Source organism: Pan paniscus, chromosome 7, assembly GCF_029289425.2.
Source record: "Pan paniscus chromosome 7, NHGRI_mPanPan1-v2.0_pri, whole genome shotgun sequence".
NCBI classification, from domain to species: domain Eukaryota; kingdom Metazoa; phylum Chordata; class Mammalia; order Primates; family Hominidae; genus Pan; species Pan paniscus.
In genome coordinates, this window is record NC_073256.2 from 85,860,096 (window position 1) to 85,882,237 (window position 22,142).

At 39.8% G+C, this 22,142-nt stretch overlaps 1 protein-coding gene across 17 annotated transcripts in view; it reads right to left on the minus strand.

Moving 5' to 3' along the window:
* Positions 1 to 22,142, minus strand: part of NCOA2 (nuclear receptor coactivator 2) — a 301,642-nt gene that overhangs the window by 20,599 nt on the left and 258,901 nt on the right. For 13 of the 17 annotated variants that reach the window (XM_055116652.2, XM_055116644.2, XM_055116648.2 and 10 more), the window contains 5 exons: positions 18,035 to 18,245; positions 14,412 to 14,618; positions 10,955 to 11,170; positions 7,979 to 8,108; positions 1,626 to 1,791 (listed from right to left, as the gene is read on the minus strand). In XM_055116652.2, the coding sequence (XP_054972627.2) occupies positions 1,626 to 1,791; positions 7,979 to 8,108; positions 10,955 to 11,170; positions 14,412 to 14,618; positions 18,035 to 18,245 (930 nt within the window). The remainder of the gene's footprint in view (positions 1 to 1,625; positions 1,792 to 7,978; positions 8,109 to 10,954; positions 11,171 to 14,411; positions 14,619 to 18,034; positions 18,246 to 22,142) is intronic. The other 4 variants (XM_055116654.2, XM_063606817.1, XM_034966218.3 and 1 more) reach the window with 1 other exon arrangement.

Consider the following 22,142-nt stretch of genomic DNA (forward strand, 5'->3'; position numbering starts at 1 on the left):
CTTTGTATTCTATACTTCCCTCAATTCTACCTAATAAACATATTTCTATAATTCAGTTTCATGACAATATTATAATGATGGTGGATTTGATGAGACAAAATAGAAATAACAGAAATGAGTGAAAAACAGACTAAAAATATTAAATGACATGACACCTGTTTTGATAACATTACAAGTCACTCAGCAACTCCACGGATCACATTTTAAAATGTCACTTAGATAAACTCAAGGATAAAATAGTACTGAGTGCTAAATTCTAACTATCACTGAAGACAAAGCAAACCAGTCACACAGGAAATACTTAAACTCCATTTTCCTTTCTTAATTTATTTCAGGTTATATCATGTAACCTCAAGTCATTTCTTTCCATTCTGCTGTTTTCAATATGAATTGATAAGTCACAACTCCCACCTGTGTCTGCTCAACTGTGGGAATTATGACAAGACTAATTTTAATGTTTCAGAGAAGTCTCCAATGACTCTGCATCATCTTTCTCTCAGAAAGATGATGACACATCGTATGGCCAAGAAGTAGACTGGACACTGGCAGGTACTTTTTGGCAGTAAGAAATAAAGATGACTCATGCTAAGTAAGGAGGAAAACAGTAACTAGAACATGATGGTTTTTCTGGGTTACTCTTTACACAGTAAGCCAGGCTGCACTGCTTCACACACAGTTAGCTGTGCAGCCAGTTCAGATAGTGTTTTGTTCTTTCAAGGGACTATGTTAGGTTATTTACTATATCATTGCTATCAGGTACTCTAAAAGCAGGGACTTCCTTTTTTATAGTAACCAACTAATTACTTGGAAGAAGAAAGCTAAATAAGCTCACTAAGATTAGTTAACTTTTTTATATTCCCATTTACGCTTAAATATCCCCAAAATTATGGTGGGCTAAACCATAAGTGAAAGGAACTGTAGCTAGGACTATAGGTGTGTGCCACCACAACTGGCTGCGACATTTTATTTTATTTTTTTGGTAAAGACAGGGTTTCATTATGTTGCCCAGGCTAGAGTGCAGTAGCTTTTCACAGGCACAGTCAGTGCACACTACATCCTTGAACTCCTGGGCTAAACCATAAGTGAAAGGTTTAACCCGCCATTTTTAAAGGTAAAAATGATGAAAGAGTTGCAGCTACCTGTAAAATGACTTCTGCTAACTTATGTGGAAAGTATTCTTTTAGCACAAACAGCTTTCTATCACCAGCCCACAGGTGTGAAATGAATACTGGGGTCACGACTACACTCACACCAACTTCCAGGGGGAAGCGTTCTAGGTCACAAGGCAGCAATGTGCTGTTTGTGGTTTTTCTGTATCTTGTGTGTCCTTCCCTATCAGCAAGGGTGGACACCAGGTGAAATGGACTTGAGTTTGTGTCTTTCTGCTAACTTGAACTGTATGCAATGCTCATTTTCAGTGCTCTCCATTCTCAGGCAAAAGTTTATGTGAGGGTTACAAGGAAAGGGGAGGAAGAAACAGGGCCAGCCTGTTTTGAGGTAAAAAAAAAAAAAAAAAACAACAGTATATTCTAAAAAGCAGACCGTGGAGTACCTGTAAACAGAAAATGGACACCTCTGCGCCCATGAGAGCGCTTGGCCCCCACCTGCTGCCCTTCCGCGCATACCTGGCTGACCAGTTCGGGTATTCCTAAGGCTCTATCAATCTCCTCCAGGCCATCAAAATTCCGCAAGGCCAGATACAGCTGGTCCAGGAGAGCTCCCTCATCACTCGGAGACTCAGCTGCAGGATGTGGACATAGCAAGTCATCTGGAGAACTGCCAAATGGCTGCCTGTAAAGACAGAAATGTCACCTTGGGCCAATGGAAAAGCTAGTTGATTAGAGAACAAATTCTTTATCTCAAAGGTGAAAGTATCAATTGACTTCCAGGGTTGTTCCAACAAACTACTGTACCAACTCAACACAGAACAAAAGGACAGTCTGAAATATTCGATACACTTTATTCAGTGCCCAATACAGACCAGGCACAAATCTAGACATTTAAGGTATGATTTTTATTTCTATTGGTCCCACTTCACGGCTGGCAAAGCTGAGGCTTAGTGAGGTGAGGTCCACATGGATCTGTGTGAGTCCAGGGCTCACCAACCTACACCGACTGCTCAAGCATGTAAATATTTACTTGGCATTGAAGGAACCAAAGGACTTTTCTGCCCTTTAGTAGGAATCACTGATTGACTTAAGATTCTTAGTTAGAAGCTGTGATGACCCACCTGGGAGAAATGAGAGAACTAGAGGCATCAGAGCTGCATTAACTTTCTTGAACTCAGCTGCAGCTAGATTAAATTTGGCTGGGTTGATAGGAAATTTCTTAGTCATGCACAAGCAGGCCTGGAAAACATTTATTTTTCTCTGAGACAGGGTCTCACTTCATTGCCCAGGCTGGAGTGCAGTGGTGTGATCATGGCTCACTGCAGCCTCAACCTCCCGGGCTTAGGTGATCCTCCTACCTCAGCATCCAAGTAGCTGGGACTATAGGCACGCGCCACCACGCCTGGCTAATTTTTTGTATTTTTTTGTAGAGATGGCGTTTCGCCATGTTACCCACGCTGGTCTTGAACTCCTGAGCTCAAGCGATCCACCCACTTCGGTCTCCCTAAGTGCTGGGATAACAGGCGTGAGCTACCACACCTGGCCTGAAAACATTTATTAAAACCCTCAAGAAGTGTATCTGTTAGCCTTCCTGCATTAGGTACATAAGGAAAGTGGATCATCAACATGCAAATTATATTTGTTATTATATAAGATAATTGGTGATAAAATCAGAACACTAAACTCTAGATTACATGGTACATACAACTCCTATACATTTAAATTAATTGTCAGAGTAGAGGAGGGGTGTGTGTGTGTGTGTATGTGTGTAGTGATGCCATCATGGCTCACTGGGCTCAGGTGATCCTCTGGCCTCACCCTCCTGAGTAGCTAGGACTATAGGTGTGTGCCACCACAACTGGCTGCTACTTTTTTTTTTTTTTTTTTTTGGTAAAGACAGAGTTTCATTATGTTGCCCAGGCTGGAGTGCAGTAGCTTTTCACAGGCACAATCATTGCACACTACATCCCTGAACTCCTGGGCTAAAGGAATCCTTCTACCTCAGCCTCCTGAGTAGCTGGGACTACAGATTTGATGTGTACCACCACGCTTGGCTAATTTTTGTACATTTTTTGTAGAGACAGGGTCTTGCTACATTGCCCAGGCTGGTCTCGAACTCCTGGACTCAAGCAATCCTCCCACCTTGGCCTCCCAAGTGCTGGGATAACAGGCGTGAGCCACCACATCTAGCCTAGAGGAGGCTTTTAAAAAAGAGCTTCTGAGTTGCCTGAATACTAAAAGGGAAAATGGTATTTGTACTTTACCAAAAGTCTATTTTGTACTCTTAGAGTCACTACATGATGTTTTGGAGAAAATAAACGTTTACAGATTAAAAAACAAACAAAAAGTTTATAGATGAGCAAACTCATTCTTAAGCAAGTCAGAATAAACTTATCAAGAAATGAAGTTACCTATGAACACAGTTCAATATGCCATGTGGTTTTTAAATGCTCTAATATGCTATTTTGGCTTAGAATTCTGAAATACTGAAGTGCTAGCACCGAAACCAACAATTAATTTCAAATGGTCATAAAGGAATGCATTAATAACAACCTATTCTCTCCACTCACCTCTAGTAACTTGGAAATTGTCCAGCTGAGGGTCCCTTGAGGCCACGCGTCACCTGCTTCCCCGACTTCCTCACTGCAGGAGCTCCTTGCATTTCTAAGGGACCCACCCAGACCCCTGAGAGGCAGGTGCTCTTCCCACTCCCGCCCCTTTCTGCCCCTTTCTTGTCACTGCTGGGCTTCACAAAGTCACACATGCTGGGAGCTTGCTGGCTCCTTCCTCCTGCTTCTTCTCCACAGCCCACACTCTCCTAGAACTTTCTTTAAAGCAAATGTGATCAGACTGCTCCACTACTGCTACACTTAGGGAGGGGGAGGAAGAAGCAGATGCAGAAAAGCAGTCAGGAGAGGGAGAAACCACTGGACTGTCTGCCATGATAGCAAAGAGAGAAGGAGATTCCTCAATGAGGAGGGGCCAACAAACATGGATATGGCAGGAGTTCCATGAAAGAATTCAAGTCAGTCAAGAGTAATGTCAGCTATTTACCAAATTCTCCTAGGCAGCTATCTCATTCCCTAAAAATGCTAGTTAAGTTAGGCATTAAAGGATTTCCTTTACCTAGATTTTGTCATTTTCAACTTGTTTCTTTGGAAGCTGCATTCATATGCAACCCTCCCGTCCCAGATGTATTCAGTGATGGCAGGTTCGTGTGAAATCTAATGCGTGCAGGCTGCACAAGCAGACTTCCCAGCCTCACATCTGGCGGAAACCCACTGTCAGGAGGAGGCAGGCACTGTCTCGTGCCTTTGTAAGACCACTCCACCTTGACAGATCAGCAATACAGCCAAATGCTTAATAACAAACAACTAAAACAATCATTTGAATTTAAACAATTTCCTACATCATAAAATCACTTTTTGTTACATGCTTTTCTTTTTTAATTTAAAAAACCCCAAATAAATGCAGAGATTAAAAAGTTAAACAGTGCCTCCAGACCGTCCCACTTTGGTCAAGGCCCTCTTCAACACAAGTTGGGACTCTCGGGACACTTTCCCAACAACTTTCCTGCTTGCATGGTATCTCTAATTCTAATATGATGCTCTCAGGTTCCCATTCCCAAAGCACACTTTACTGAGCAAACAGGCCCTACTCAGAATTCTTATGTGGTTCTTCAGCTCTCCCAGGAAAACGCCCCTGGAATAGGGTGGTAGTGGTGGTGGGTAACGCCTAACCTTCCCAAACTTAATGTTCATGCCTTCCCTGTGAGCTCCAGCTACCACGGGCAGCTGATCTTTCTCCAAAAGATGCTACACATACCACCAGAAAACCAAGACCTTGACATTTACCCCATCCTTCCCACGCTCTTCTCCAGCTGAGGGTCTACTTTCCATTGGGGTGCCACCCATCTCCTCATAGACTGCCCCGCTTTCTCCTCTCAGCATTAAACCACTTACTGTGCTATGCTGAATTGATACTAACAATTTATGTTAAAAACGCAACTTCACACCATGCTCACACGGGGCAAGCATTGCATCCTCTACCTCTTTTTGGCCCAGTGCTTGAACATAAACACAGTATAGGTGCAGTAAGTTTCTAGTGGATGAAAACAAAAGGTTCCTGATTTGGCTGAGCTACAATACATTAAAAACCACTTTTATATTCAGAAATACATACTGCCTTGTGGCTTGGTGTTACAAATTTGGGCATGAGTGATATCACTTCCCTTAGAGATGTCATAATATGCTTGCTTACAGAAAAAACACTGATCCAGACTCCCAATCCGAACTTTATAAATGGCCACTAACACAATGAAGAAATTATTTTCCTATGTTTTGGGCAATTACATATAGTTACAACCTAGACAGCATCTGACAGATAAATATAATATTAAGACGAGAATAGAATTCAGGGTAATAAAGGGAAAAACACACACAGGCCCCAGGCTGGTGCAAAATAATAACTAATAAACAAGCAGAGAGAGATCCATAATCAATGGAAATCCCATACCTTAAAGTCTACATGTTTATTTATGGACTAGTAGGTCATTAAGTACGGGACTAAGAAGGAGAATTAGGTCAAATTCTCAGCACTTGATTGAGAAACCATAACATTACCATTTCTTCACTTTTCAAAAGTATTTTCAAAATTCTGCAAAAAAGCAGCAGCTACTGAATGATGAGAAATAGTCAACAAAAGAAACCTTACTTAGAGATACATTTCAAACAGGGGAAAATCAAATTAAAATTGTGAACTTAGGCTGGGCGCGGTGGCTCACACCTATAATCCCAGCACTTTGGGAGGCTGAGGCAGGTGGATTACCTGAGGTCAGGAGTTCGAGACCAGCCTGGCCAACACGGCAAAAGCCTGTCTCTACTATAAATACAAAAATTAGCTGGGCACCTGTAATCCCAGCTACTCAGGAGGCTGAGGCAGGAGAATCACTTGAACCCAGGAGGTGGAGGTTGCAGTGAGCCGAGACCACACCACTGCACTCCAGCCTGGGCAACAAAGTGAGACTCTGTCTCAAAACAAAAAAACCAAACAAAAATCCACCAAATTGTGAACTTAATGCAAAAGGAAGTCTTTCATGAAAGACAGCTATTGTATTTCAAGAGAAAACCCCTTTAATAAAACCAACAGATATCTTTAAAAAGTCATCTATAAATTTTTGGCTATATTATAAAGATCTCTTTTATATACCAGATGAATGAAGGAAAACAAAAAACCCAAAAACCCATAATGGAACTAAAAGTGGAAATTAGCTATAAATACACGAATATGTGAATGTTACAGATTTAAGGGCTAAACTGCTATCTTTTTGAAATGTATACATAAACTGATGCTGGATTCATAAAACATTAAAAAACCTGGTTCCTAAATATTAACTGTGATGCTTATAAAGGGGATTTTTAAAAAGCACTGCTCTTCTTTTATTTCAAAAGAGAGACATGGTTAGAAATATTACCCATTACTTCTGATGTTCTATGACAGTAAGATTACCATAAAGCTGGTAGTAAGTTTCTTCCACACTGAATTATTTAAAATAAAAATGTGAGAGTGGCTAGAAAAACTGAAATAACTTTAAACGTAATGAAAATGTTTTGTCCACACATTGCTTATGCAAAAAACCTAACTGATGGTAACAGAAACAACAACATGCTAGGGCAGTGCTGAGTCACAGACACTTGCACAGCAAACTTAACATGCTGACTCTATTACTGGAGTTTCGCTCTTGTTGCCCAGGCTGGAGTGCAATGGTGCGGTCTCAGCTCACCACAACCTCTGCCTTCCGGGTTCAAGCGATTCTCCTGCCTCAGCCTCCCGAGTATCTGGGATTACAGGCATGCGCCACCACACCCGGCTAAGTTTTTTTGTATTTTTAGTAGAGACAGGGTTTCTCCACGTTGGTCAGGCTGGTCTCAAACTCCTGACCTCAGGTGATCTGCCCGCCTCAACCTCCCAAAGTGCTAGGATTACAGGCGTGAGCCACCGCGTCTTGCTCCATTTTTGTTTTAAGAGAACTCTCCTCCTGTTTGGGCAACACTAAAAATCCTAATTTTGGGTCTAGTTCTTCCTAAAAACTAATCTTTGACATTTCATCCAGAAACAACTATCAGGTGGTGGATTTAATTATTATACATTTGTCCTGTGTTATATTCAAGTTTCCATGGAAATGGGTGGGTTTCTAACATATCAAATAAACGTATCTAGAAATAGCCTACCATTCACTGATGTCATGAAACAAGAATCAAAGAACAAGATGGACTGTGAGAAACCACCACCTCCAAGTATGACAGCAGCTCCAAGTGCGACAGCAATGGCTATCTACCTGGGGCATGCTTCCCTGTCTACACAGTGTGTGCCTACCACTGCCCTTGGCAGCCAGTTTGGGACGAGCCACACCGCCTGCCTGAGGTTCTTCCTCTGTCACCCACTGCCTCAATTCTACTCACAGCAATCCTTACTCTGGCCCTGTGATATGCAGCTTTTACCAGCTGGACTGGCTTCCTGTCATGTCTGCCATCTGAAATGAGACCTTTTCTTCAAGATTCTGAAGGCTTCTCCAAGCATCCTGGTTGGATGATCTTCTGAAACATGGCTTATGATTTTTATACCACACACTACCTCAATATTACAGTTATCAGCATACATATTTTATTTTCCATTTAATTTGTAACTCCTTTAAAGGCATGTCCTAGGTCATACTGATTTCTGGATTCACCCCTCCTCTTCATGCACTGCACAGTAGATAATATAGTACAAATAAATGAAAACTGGTCAGGCACCGACTACTCAAAAGGAAAAGATTAATTTCTGGACAGGTATAAAATAACTGGCTACCCTAGGTGCTCAGGACTCACCTGTTTTGGCTGGCAAAAGATGCCTGGTCTATAGGCAGGATGCTTTCAGGCCATGGGGCAGTCTGATTTGGAGGAGCTTGTTGTTGGCTATACTGAGGTCCCCCCATGTTCATCTCTAATTCAGATGGCCCTAGAAAGGGAGAAGAAAAAAATCTTACATCTTTAATCAAGGAAGCATTTATTTCTGCTATGTAATATAAAGTGAAATGTCTGGTTTATGAAAAAGGGAAAACACAGAAGCAGTAATAATTAACTAGGTGAATATAAGAAGATAAAATTCTGATTCTGAAATAGAAGTCAATAAATATGAAAGCCATTTCAGAGAATATCTAGACAAGCAGTTCTAAACCTTTAGCATTTAAGACTTTAAATACTCAAAAAAGTTTTTATTCATGTGCGTTATATCTTACTGATATTTACTGTACTGGAAATTGAAATTGAGAAAACAGAAAAAAGTGTAGATTCATTTAAAAATCACAATAAATGAATTATATGTTAAAAGATTTTTTTCTAGATCCAAGTAAGCGGAAGAAATAAGATTTTTGATTGCAAAATTAAAAAAATTCTTTTATTGGCATCGTTTTACATTTCTGCAAATAGCTTTAATGCCTGGGTTAATGGAATAGAGTGAAATCCTGTGTTTTCGCATTTCATCTTCTGTGATATCATATAGCATGTAAAATTTCTGGAAAACTCTACCATAACGCTTGGGCGATAATAAGAGTGAAGAAGCCAACAGTGTTTTAGGATTAGTATGAAAATAGTTTTGGCCTTGCAGACTCTTTGACTGGGAATCAGGGTGCTGCACCATGTCGAGACTGCTGGCTCCTGAACGTCGACTAACTGTACTTCAGCTGGCTCCCCTACCAGAGAAAGAGCAGAGCAGAAAGGAGGCCAAGACAGCCCACAAGCACTCTTTCTCTGAAGTTCTTCGTAAGGCTTTAAAGCCAATGGATGAGATGAGCTTTTAAAAATTATATTATCATCATTATCTGTAGACCTGTATTCCATTCCAAAAGATAATTTTCTGTTGAATTAATAGCTTTTGGAGTTTATTAAAAATCAGAGAAACTCAGCTATACAAGAAAGCTTATAGAGCCATATTTCCAGCTCAAGAGCCAGATGCTCTTCAGTGAAGACTGAGAATAAATTACATTTCTGGATATAAGGTACTCACTATTATGATTTTTAATCAATAAATATTTTTAAATTTCTCATTTAATTTTGCACAGAAATCAGTTTTTAGCATTTTTCGTGCTGTCAAATTATACAAATTTATGTTTGAGAATCACTCATTAAGTATATTCAATGTAGTAAGGCAATATAAATGCCATCTCTGAGAAACAATAAGCCAAAATATGCTGAACAATTAAATAGGTAAGAAAACTAATGCCAAGTTAGGATGAAAATTCTACACTGTCTTGTCAAAACAACGCTGGCCATCTTTTTTTTTTTTTTGAGGAGGAGTCTCACTCTGTTGCCCAGGCTGGAATGCAGTGTTGCAGTCACAGCTCACTGCAACCTCTGTCTCCCGGGTTCAAGCGATTTCCCTACCGCAACCTCCTGAGTAGCTGGGATTACAGGTATGCGCCACCACCCCCGGCTAATTTTTGTATTTTTAGCAGAGACCGGGTTTCACCATGTTGGCCAGGCTGGTCTCAAACTCCTGACCTCAGGTGATCTGCCTACCTCAGCCTCCCACAGTGCCTGGCATCTTTTTGTGAATTATTTAGCTCTTCCTCATTGTGCAATATCTAAGTATATGAAAAGAACATAAACATTAACTTATTGGAATTATGCTAATGTACAAGAGGAGGGCTAACATGTCAATGATAAAGGAAATAATCTCAAGTATGAGTTGTACAGACCATTAATTTTTAAAATATAACAGCTTTGAGAGATAATTCACATAACATACAATTCACCTATTTAAAGAGTACAATGAGTTTTAGTATATTCAGAGTTGTACAACCATCACACCACAATCAACTTCAGAACACTTTCATTCCCCCAAAAAGAAACCCATTACTCATTAGGAGTCACTCCCTACTTCCTACCTGAGCCCCTCCCCACAACTCCTGGCCCTAGGTAACCACTACTTTACTTTCTGTCTCTACAGATTTGCTCATTCTGGACATTTCATATAAATGGCATCACATGATGTATCAGACCATCAATTTTAATAATATGTGAACTGTCTCCAAATAGAATTCTAGTAATCCTCACATTCTGTGAGATGTTCTGTAAGACCTTGCAACCTTCAGTGAGGGCCTGGGATAGTCTGATTTAGTAGTCTAGGTGGTGGCCCAGGAATCTGCATTTGAAGTTCCTGATATTGTTCTGATGATCACACAGCGTTAGAAACTACTGCTGTACCACCTAAGTTTTTTTTTTTTTTTTTTTTTTTGAGACAGAGTCTTGCTCTGCTGCCCAGGCTTGAGTGCAGTGGTGTCATCTTGGCTCAATGCACCCTCCACCTCCCGGGTTCAAGTGACTCTCCTGCCTCAGCATCCTGAGTAGCTGGGGTTACAGGTGCCCACCACCACACCCAGCTAATTTTTGTAATTTTAGTAGAGATGGGGTTTCACCATGTTGGCCAGGCTGGTCTCGAACTCCTGACCTCAAGTGATCCTCCTGCCTCGGCCTCCCAAAGTGCTGGGATTACAAGCGTGAGCCACCGTGCCTGGCCTATTTCTTTATTAATAGTGTGACATTATAATTCATTTCTTCCCCAAAGTTGAAATTAGGTAATTTAGTAAAAATAAAACATCTCAAAGGTAGTTGGGTCTCTTATATGACTGGAGAACTTTTGAGATTCTAATTCCATACAGAGGTCCAGCAAAATCCCACTTACGGCAGCTTCATGGGAGGATTATCTAAAATGCCCATAAGAAGCATGTCTTGAAAGAACTTATGAAGCTCTCTTTTCTAAGAGAGCATAAAAGTTAAAAGCAAACAGCACTAGAGCCACCTTACCTATATTCATGACCTGAGACTGAAGCGTCTGTCTTTGGCCAGGCTGGCTGCTGGGCCTCATGGGGATGCTGGCTGCTGGGTTCCGAATCATACCTCCTTGGACTGGCCGGTTCATGGCACTGGTGGTAGCAGCACAGGTGACTCTCACAGCCGAACTCTGCGGTGCCCATTCTCCAGATGGCATAGTAGGCCGAGAAGCACTGTTACCAATCATTCCTGCATGCAAGCCAAAGAAAACTGAGAGATGCAGTAACTGAAAACATATTTAGCATGTATGAACACCAGATGATCTTACCCTACAAAATAATCATTCTCTAATTCACACTTAGCCAATAGCTAATGTTCTCATTGGGCAGATGTGGGACCTTGGCTAAGAAATAACAATTGGCAATCACTACATAGTTTTCATAACATGGACCTGCCGCTCTTTATAGTTTAGAACAGCTATTAAAATTGTTCCCATTTGTACTTAGAAACAGGTGCCGTGGCGTGTGGATAACCCCAACTTCCTTCCTCAGGAAGTGAATCACATTAGCTGATATACACGTCAATGCTTTACTTTCCAAAAGGGAGGTAGAGGCCAAGAGGAATAAGGTAAAAACTGATAATCAATACTCTCATTATAAACGATAATCATAGAAGATATCTTGAAGTCTATATGAGACTTTATCCTCAAGTCTCCTTCAGGGTATACTTCAAAACTGACCAAGAGTAGCCTCTAAGCAATGGAGAACTTATAGATCTTTCTGATATTTACTGTAGTTCTTCATAGCCAAGGCAAGGGAGTTCCTTGCCTTGTATCCACTGTATTCCTGACTATACAGACCTAGAATGGGTTAGGACAGATTTGTAAAAATCCCTTCCTTTTTGAGGTGTTAACAGTTATCTGACCACACATAAGAGCGTAACGCTGCTAAGCAGGACTGTGTTTGCTCTGTCCTGTCCTGGCCCCCAGGATGCTGATAATGGCCAAACATTTGCTAAGACTTGATATTCTAAAGGGAAAACTCTTCAAATGAGGTCTCTTCATTTTGAAGTGTTTAATGATGGATACATGAAGGTTCTGCTTTCAAATATATGGCTGCTTTCATTTTCTTTAATTACGATAAACAACTAAAAATAGGGTATATTTAACAAATGAACATGCATTGTGGGCGTTTCTTCACTTACGAAATGAGAATGTGCTGTGATGATTAAGGGTGAAAGGTAGTCAGTTAGATTTTAAAGTTAAGAGGCCAGGCGCGGTGGCTCATGTCTGTAATCCCAGCACTTAGGGAGGCTGCGGTGGGCAGATTGCTTGAGCCCAGGAATTCGAGGTCAGCCTGGGCAACATGGGGAAGCCTCATCTCTATAAAAAATACAAAAATTAGCCGGGCGTGGTGGCAGATGCCTGTAGTCCCAATTACTCAGGAGGCTGAGGTGGGAGGATCACTTGAGCCTGGGAGGTTGAAGCTATGGTGAGCTGTGATTGAGCCACTGCACTCCAGCCTGGGTGACAGAGTAAGACTCTGTCTCAAAAATAAACTAAAATAAAAAGTTAGAAGGGTATTCTATTAACACATATTTTAAAAACCATTTTAGAATTAGATTTGAACTATAGAAAAATATTATGGGAAAAAGGGATTTTATTTTTTTAAAAATCTGTTATCTAAATAATATGACAAGATTATAGGAAGTCTAGAAAGCAAAAAAGAGAATGATCCATAATTCAACAATATTACTGCAATGATAACTGGGAAAGTCCCTCTCAGTCTGTGTTTTGTTTTTTTTGTTTTTTTTTTTTTTGAGATGGAGTCTCACTCTGTTGCCCAGGCTGGAGTGCAGTGGTATGATCTCGGCTCACTACAACCTCCGCCTCCTGGGTTCAAGTGATTCTCCTGCCTCAGCCTCCTGAGTAGCCGGGATTACAGGTGCACGCCACCACACCCATTTAATTTTTGTATTTTTAGTGGAGATGAGGTTTCACCATGTTGGTCAGGATGGTCTCGAACTCCTGACCTTGTCATCCACCCGCCTTGGCCTCCCAAAGTGCTGGGATTACAGGCATGAGCCACCATGCCTGGCCTAGTCTGTTTTTTTAAACAGCGTGAGGGTACTGTATGATCTTCACAGGCTGGACACCAGTGCTCTCTTGGCTGCTCGGATTTTAATACAGGCCTATTCTCAAATTCCTGCAGAAGATTCCTACAAGAACTCATATCTTCTTGTATTCTGCTGGTAAGCCTTAATAAATCATGGCTCCTTTTTCTCTTATAGAACTTTATATAAATCAATATTTTATTTATCTTAAATTTTAAATTAATCTTTGTTTACTGAATATTTAATGAAATGAATATGACTATATAATTAGTGAAGCAGTCAGTGCATGACATATGTGGCAGGCACCCAATAAATATTTGCTGAAGGAAAAAGTTACCTTAATACAGCACAGTTCACAGTTGCCATGAATTCCTTATAAACAATAGAAAGTTAAAAATCTACTTCTTCCCCTTAAATTGAACTCTTATATTCAGTTAACTGTGTAAACAGCACTCAATGTGTGTATAGGGATACAGGCTTGGCTAAAAATAAAATACCAACAGTTAAAACACCTGCCACTATAAGTTCTTCTTACAAGATTTCTTTCCATGCCTTTGTTTCTAGTGACTCATTGAGACAGAGGAAGAAAGCTATAAACTGTGAGCAGCTTTGCATTAGAAAACAGCATCCTGCTATATCCATAATAAAAATATGTCACAGGGTACAGGATGTGGATGTGGTGGCAACAGCAATCAGTGCTACTGCAGTGACTTCCAATCTGAACTGGATATAAGCTTGGGAATATAATGGCCACTGAGACAGTGACTACTACCTAGGAAATGTGCCTAGGCAAATTGCCAGACACCTGCAATTATAGCAGGTCAACGTCCAAACCTGATCACAGGCAACTTCCTACATCTTCAAAAGGGAGCTGGGGACCAGATCTGAAAGCTATTAGGCCAGGCATATTACTGTTTAAAGTTCTTTATTTTTAATTAGTACTTTTTGGAATAAGAATTTTATCACCTAGAAGTATAAAAGGTTGGTTGAATTTTAAGCTCTTATTCTGAAATTCTCCAAACACAAATAATCAATCCATAAGTTTTTGAGGTATCAGTAAATTATCCCTGGAGTAATTTTATATATACCCTGCAATGCCTAGAACAGTAACTGGGATAGAAGTGAAATAAGTCTCAGCTATAGGATTAATGGTTGGAAACCTCATAAAAGTAACAATCACAGAATTAAATGGTTAGCTCACCCAAAGGCTTTCCCACATGCCATTCTCACAGTGAAAATCTGTAGAATTTTCTCACTTTCAGATGTTATTTTCTAACATAAAAAGTTCACTTGAAAAATTCTACTAGTTTGATGTGGATAAATACACCATTAAATTAAATAACCCACCAATAAAGTAACAGTGCATTTGACCCCTTACCTGTGCTACTGTTCCCTAAATTTCCTTGGTTTCCTATCATCCCTTGATTACCCATCATTCCTGGCTGAGGTATCACTGAGTAGGGACTACTGTTTCTGATTGGTGGGAAAGGTCCAGCACCAGTTGGGCTTTGCAATGTGATGTCAAGTGGTAAATTCTGGTTTGGCAATAACCTGCCCAGTTGCCCTGGTCGTGGGTTATTAAAAGCTAAGGAGAAAACAAATGAAAATTGAAGGTTAATATAGGATAATGGAAAATAATATTAACAGTAGTGTTTAGGGACAATGTCTGTAAAATGACAAAGGTATGCATGTCAGGGACCAACTACCTAGATAAAAGACAAAATCACAGACAAAAAACACATGCAGCACCCCAAAGCATAGATGTGTGATCTAATCAACTGGTCTCTAATTCTTGACGATCTTGCAAAACAAAACAAACACATGTATATTATTTACCATATACCTTCCTCACCAACAGTAATTTCATTCATTCATTCATTCTCTCTCTCTCTTTTTTTATTCTGAGACAGAGTTTCGCTCTTGTTGCCCAAGCTAGAGTGCAATGGCACGATCTCGGCTCATTACAACCTCTGCCTCCGAGGTTCAAGAGATTCTCCTGCTTCAGCCTCCCAAGTAGCTGGGATTATAGGCGTGCACTACCATGCCCGGCTAATTTTTTCTTTCTTTTTTTCTTTTTTTTTTTTGAGACGGAGTCTCGCTCTGTTGCGAGGCTGCAGTGCAGTGGCCCGATCTCGGCTCACTGCAACCTCTGCCTCTAGGGTTCAAGTGATTCTCTTGCCTCAGCCTCCCGAGTAGCTGGGACTACAGCTGTGCCACCACGCCCAGCTAATTTTTGTATTTTTAGTAGAGACGGGGTTTCACCATGTTGGCCAGGATGGTCTCGATCTCTTGACCATGTGACCCGCCTGCCTCAGCCTCCCAAAGTGCTGGGATTACAGGCCTGAGCCACTGTGCCCAGCCTTTTTTTTTTTTTAATACAGGGTCTCACTCTGTTGTGCCAGCTGGAGTGTAGCAGCACAATTGTAGTTAACTGCAGCTTTTAACTCCTGGGCTTAAGAAGAGGTTAAGAGATCCTCTTGCCTCAGCTTTCTGAGTAGCTAGGACTACAGGTAAGTACCACCAGGTCTGGCTAATTTTAAAATTTTTTTGTAGAGACAGTGTCTCACTATATTGCCTAAGGTGGTCTCAAACTTCTTGCCTCAAGTGATCCTCCTGCCTTGGCCCCCCAAAGTGCTGAGATTACAGGCATGAGCCACCGTGTCTGGCTCCCAATAGTAATTTCAAATATATAACTGTATTTGCTAATTAAACCAGTATTTTTTTCACGTTATAATATTCAGACTTAGGAGTACTGCTTTCTCACAGCTATGAAGCTATTAACATCTCTTACATATATCACCAAACCTATACATACGTGGTTTGGATATTAGAACATCACTTCTTAACTGGGCTTTCCTAGGATTAGAATTAGATTAAAAGTGGTTACTCTCCTTAGAAGTTAAAAATTTTAAGTGTGAACTCTGTTGCCTAAAGCAGTATTAAATTAAAGCTGTAGGACCCTGCTTACTTTTCAAAGTACAGCTTCTTTAAATTCTAGACATATTTGGATTTGATATGATTTTTATAGCTAGTTGACAAGAATTTATTGTGTACTAAGCACTAGACCAGCATCACACTGACAACCTATAATTTAACGCTATTAAATTTAATACTAAGATATTACAAATTATAGTAACTTATTACATAACATCAAGTACTTTATTTTCCTGAATTACATAAACATAGTCTGAAATAGCACATTTAAAAGAAAAAGTTCTTAACCATCAATGATAGAAATAAAATATTTTTAAAAATTAGGGCTGAGAATGGAAATTATGTGCGTGCTTAATCATGACTTCCTCAGGTTTGGTTATCAGGTTGCCATCAATAATCTGAATACCACCAGGAGCTACAGAAAGAGGAGAAACCATAAATTCTACACAGTCCTTCATAACCTCCCCTAGGGCTAATGAGCATGGACTGTCTAGTGTGTCTGGTTTTTTTTTTTTGAGACTGAGTTTCACTCTTGTTGTCCACGCTGGAGTGCAATGGCATGATCTCAGCTCACTGCAACCTCCACCTTCTGGGTTCAAGCAATTCTCCTGCCTCAGCCTCCCGAGTAGCTGGGATTACAGGCGCCCATCACCATGCCCGGCAAATTTTTTGTAGTAGAGATGGGGTTTCACCATGTTGGCCAGGCTGGTCTTGAACTCCTGACCTCAGGTGATCGACCTGCCTCAGCCTCCCCAAGTGCTGGGATTACAGGCACGTGCGACCGCGCCCAGCCTGTCTAGTGTGTTTCTTACCCAATTCTCAACTCTTTTGACTTCGTGATCTCCCATGATCCACAATTAACTCTCCATTGCCCAAGAAAGAGTGAGGTTTGAGAGGTCACATGCAAATCTTTCGTGTGTGTGTGTGTGTGTGTGTGTGTGTGTGTGTGTGTGTGTGTTCTGAGATGGAGTTTCGCTCTGTCGCCCAGGCTGGAGTACAGCAGCGCAATCTTGGACCACTGCAACCTCCGCCTCCCGGGTTCAACCAATTCTCCTGCCTCAGCCTCCCGAGTAGCTGGGATTACAGGCGCCCACCACCACGCCCGGCCCAAACTCATCTTTCTTTTGTTTTTCCTATTTCAGAATGGTCAGAAATCACTTGAGAAAAGACCTAGCAATGAAAGATGTTCTATGATTTGACTGATGGTTGCCATTTTTGATCTGAGAACAAATGCCAGGTATTGGCTCAAATTGTATCTGAAAAGGAAAAATCACTCTGTTTTGCCAATTTAACGCTGAAGAGGTTATCTATCTTTCATAAATTATGGCCTTGTTACATAACAGATACTTTCTTCCATTCAAGATTATCAGACAACTTCAGGTATTAATCAAGTTTGTAAACTGAGTGTTCATAGTAAACAAGTTTATCCTAAGCTTACAAAACTTTAAAATGAAAAGATAAAAGATGTTTTTTCTAAACAGACAACTTAACTTAGAATACATTTAGAAACGTAAAGTTCCACGTCAAGTGATGTTTATATGAAGATTCCTGAGATAGGGCAAGATTTTTAATGTGTGTAGCCCTTTCATGTATAAATACTTTTAGTAGAATATTTTATTATTTTTTTTTAAATTTATTTTTTGTTACTACCAGCTGAGCAGTTTGGGAGAGTAGAATATTTTTAAATAGTGTATTATCCCTAAAAAGTCAGCATAGCTCCCAAATGTTATATATTTCAGTATTTCATTGTCTATTAAACACATAAAATCCAGGATAAACTCCATGTCTGAAGGCAGTCACTGAAATGAAGGGAAATATGACAATCAGTTGAAGAACTTCATCAATGTAGGTCAGTCTCCCTGTCCAGTGCCGATTAAATTAACCCACAAGAGAATGTGAGAGAACCATTTTGAATACTGTTTCAAAAGACCAGGACAGTAGATGGTGCTATTTGATCACAAAAACCTTAAAGTGACTAAGCTGGTTGCATCAGACTTCAATAATCCCTGTTTCTGATAGTGATTATATGGAAATTTCTTGGCATAACCAGCCATTTCTCATACTCACTGCTCTGTGAAATTCGCAGTGCTGTTTTCTGGGCTCCAACAGGTGTGACAGGGCTGTTTTCAGCTGTGAGTTGCATGAGGTCATTGATGATGGCTTGCTTGTCAACTGATCCAGCAGGGGCGCCTGGCCTCGTGTCTGGGAAAAGCTGTGGTAATTGACTATTCTGCAAATCATCCAAAATCTCCTCCAAGTTGTCCAGCTCACTGCCAGGCTGTAGTTGACAAACAGAAGAGTTTATCCAGTCTACTCTAAGAGTAGACACCACAAGCCCATTTGCAATCATTGACCTAACTGCCATAAGGCACCACAGCCAAATAAAATAGGTAGATTCCTGCATACCACAGGCCTAACAGATAATTGATCATCTTTTAAAAAATTAGGTTAACAAAGGACAAGTAATTTAATCTCTTGGTCCTCAATTTCCTCATCTATAAAAAGAGATGGCTGAATTAGAAAGAAAGCTCTCTTCCAGCATTGTGATTTATTGGCAATTTATAAATTCTCCTTTATTTTATGCTTATCATTCAATTAATCATAAGAATATATATTTCCAATTAATTATGAATAGACTATGACTTTGGTCCAGGTCTAGGTTTTATCGTCAAAACTCCCTAAGAAATAACAACAACAAAAAACTGGCATATAATGTAATCCAAATTTGCACCCAATCAGTATTTAACAAACAGTCATTTCCCTTCAGGATTTTTTTTTTTTTAATCTTTAAAAGAACACAGGGGTGGGGAGAGAGAAGCAAAATAAGCTTGAAGCATCCATGAACTAAGCACTGCCTTTTCAATTTGAGTAGTCCTTTTTTTCTGCTTGGACTTTCAATTTTGAATGACAATGGCTTTCCCAGTCTTTTGCCAGCTTAGGTAACAAAGGTAGGGAAGCAGGATAAAAACTGGTTGCCCCCCAGACATAGCACTATTAACCTAATTATACGGAAGCTATAAAAATGTTTTTTTTTTTTTTTTTTTTCTGAGAAAGGGTCTTGCTCTGTCACCCAGACTGGCGAGCAGTAGCGCAAACACTCATCCCTGTAGTCTTGATCTCCTGGGCTCAAGTGATCCTGCCACCTGAGCCTCCTCAGTAGCTGGGACCACAGGCATGCACCACCACCACCATGTCTGGCTAATTTTTTGATTTTTTTTTTTTTTTTAGAGATGGGGGTCTCATTTTGTTGCCCAGGCTGGTCTCTGAGCTCAAGCAATCCTCCTGCCTCAGCTTCCCAAAGTGCTGGGATTACAGGAGAGAGCCACCGTGCCTGTCTACAGAAGCCATAAAAAATGTTTTTAAGTTTTCTCTTCCATTAAAAAAAAAAAAAACAAAATTCAAGCACTAACATAAGCTAAGTATCACCACTATTTCACACTTAGCACTTTTCTGCTAGGAAGCTAAACTGGAATTTATTCTAGATTTTACAGATATTCTTTTAAATATAACCTATCTATGTGCCAGATATTTAAAATCAGATAGTGCATGCTAGGATTGCTTTCTAGTGCAGAAAGTAGTACGAACGATTTTCTTGATGTGTAAGTGGAAAACGTAAGTTAGTTTCCTCAGTCATTGGACTTTGAATCCTTGACCACAACTATTCCTTTCATCTACACTGGCAAATCAAATGAAATACATGGCGTACGTCTAATAATGAGTTACACTGAAAGCAGGATGGCTTACATTTTTATCTGACATACAATTCCTCCCCATGCAGAGGTTGGATATGCTAAGATTTTTGCAACTTACAGCAAATTTAACATCCATATGAGATGTTTTTTGATTGGAAATATTTCTCAAGTTAGGAAGAATAGAGTGGAGTGAGATTTTATTTGGTTCTTCTCGGAGACAACTAGCTTAGCAATGATTGGGAGATCCATTTTCCTAACGCATTGTTAGAGCAATCACAAGACCATTTTTTAGCTAGTTTAGCCACTCAATTGTAACAAAAGAGGGAGGTATCTAATACAGGAGAGTCAGTTATGAATTAAGAGCTGGGTTCCAAAGTTAGCATCCTAAAGTACCAACAGTCACAGACAGGTCAAATTATCCTTAAAGCTCTGTAGGAAGGCACCGCACTGACTATCTCCTCCAACAGCAACAGTCTTTCCTCCAGAGTGGCAGCAAATTACTATTTCTTTGGCTGAGTCCTAAGTGAAGTAGTTTATGTAGGGGCCATACTGCATTTAAAAAGCCCATAGGTACACGTTCACACTATTAGAGCCACAAGGGAACCAAAACCCAGCAAAGTCATGTCACCCACCTCATGATCACTCCACTACGGCAGGTATTCATTGAGTTCAATGGTGGGCAAAACTGCTCATACTACTGAAATAACCATTTAATAACCATCTGTTCTTCCAGGAACATAAAACTGACTTTATGTACTTAAAATACATATGTAAAGTTGACTCCACTGTAATCTTCTTTATCATGTTTTGCTGAATGCATAAGGTATAAACTGTTATTCTCAGTATAAACATAGATTGCCCTCCAAGGACAGTGCCTAGAACTAAGTAATGGGCACTGGGTCAACACGATGATTTCTTTTAATCATATTAACACAAACTTGAAAAAATCTTCCCCAAATCAGTAATTTTTTTCATAGGAATTCCTATAATTTCCATTACTTTTTCAGAAAATGTTTCATTAAAATGTGTGGTAAATTTCCTTACACTTGTCATGAAGATAGATCAGAAAAAGCCTCTAATAAACTGAGAAGGTTATATCTGTTCTATGAAAACCAGTTTCCCTACTACAATGTTGTCCTGTGTTGAGCATTTTTAAAAGGTAGAAGCTCCATGTGTGGGGGTGAGGGAGGTGGGCTATAATAAGTGATGAGTTGCCTCTTGAGAAAGCTCTGCAGATTACTTTTAAGAGAAATATGCAAAATAAATAGGTCCATGTAAACAATAAAAGTAAAGTATGTTATTTCTCAATGGATACATTTATATTTGCTTCCAATCCCAGACATATGTAAAAGGAACTTTTGACAATATATATTAAGAACAGTCTAGACTCACACTTTTCCTTTTTTTTTTTTTGGAGACAAGGTCTCACTCTGTCACCCAGGCTGGAGTGCAGTGGTGTAATCTAGGCTCACTGCAACCTCCGCCTCCCAGGTTCAACCAATTCTCCTGCCTCAGCCTCCCCAACAGCTGGAACTACAGGTGTGCACAACCACACCTGGCTCATTTTCATATTTTTAGTAGAAATGGGGTTTCACCATGTTGGCTAGGCTGGTCTTGAACTCCCAACCTCAGATGATCTGCCTGCCTTGGCTTCCCAAAGTGTTGGGATTACAGGTGTGAGCCATCGCGCCCGGCCTAAATACATTTTTCTTAAGAAAGCCATTCAGGATCTTCTTAGTATCAAAAGGAACTAGTTCTATGAAGGCTTAAACTATGAACACTATTTGAATTCATTCAAGCTTGGCATCTGAAAAATGCACTATGAAGTTTTCCCAACTAGAGATAATATTGCTTTGCCTGTGTTTATTCCTTGTCAATTTATGGAGTACACATTTAACATTAATTGTCGTAAGTTCACTTTACATGTTCTTCTTCAAGGAGATAAAGTTCAGAATATCTATACCCCTCAGGTTAACAGTAACATTTGATGACTACAGAATTTTTTTTTTTCTGTATTCATGTAAGTTTTGGAAGGAATAAATTTGATCACATTAAGTTTCTGTTAAAAAATTTTCTCCCCTCAATTTTTGTAGGCTTTAATTCTCATCAGAAGTTCTTCTAGTCTCTATCCACTTTGTTAGGCACAATTTCTTTACAAGACAAAAAGATTAATGCCTTCCTTTAAAATGCTTTGCCAAGATACTTCAAAGTTTTGCTTAGGCATCTATTTGAATGCTCAAATTAGCCACATCAATTTGAGTTGTTAGTTTAAACTATTTCAGGCAGAAAATGAGTCAGAAAGATTTTTATAAAAGTTCTACAAAATGAAAATCAGACTTGATTTCTTTAATTTTTCATTTTTCTGGTTTTAGGATTTTTTCATGTCAAATCAACTTGTTCTCTGCAGGAAATATAAAAAGCACAAGCATTTAAACAACATCAGTATTCTAATAAATTACAAGGCATCTTTTCAAAATATTTTA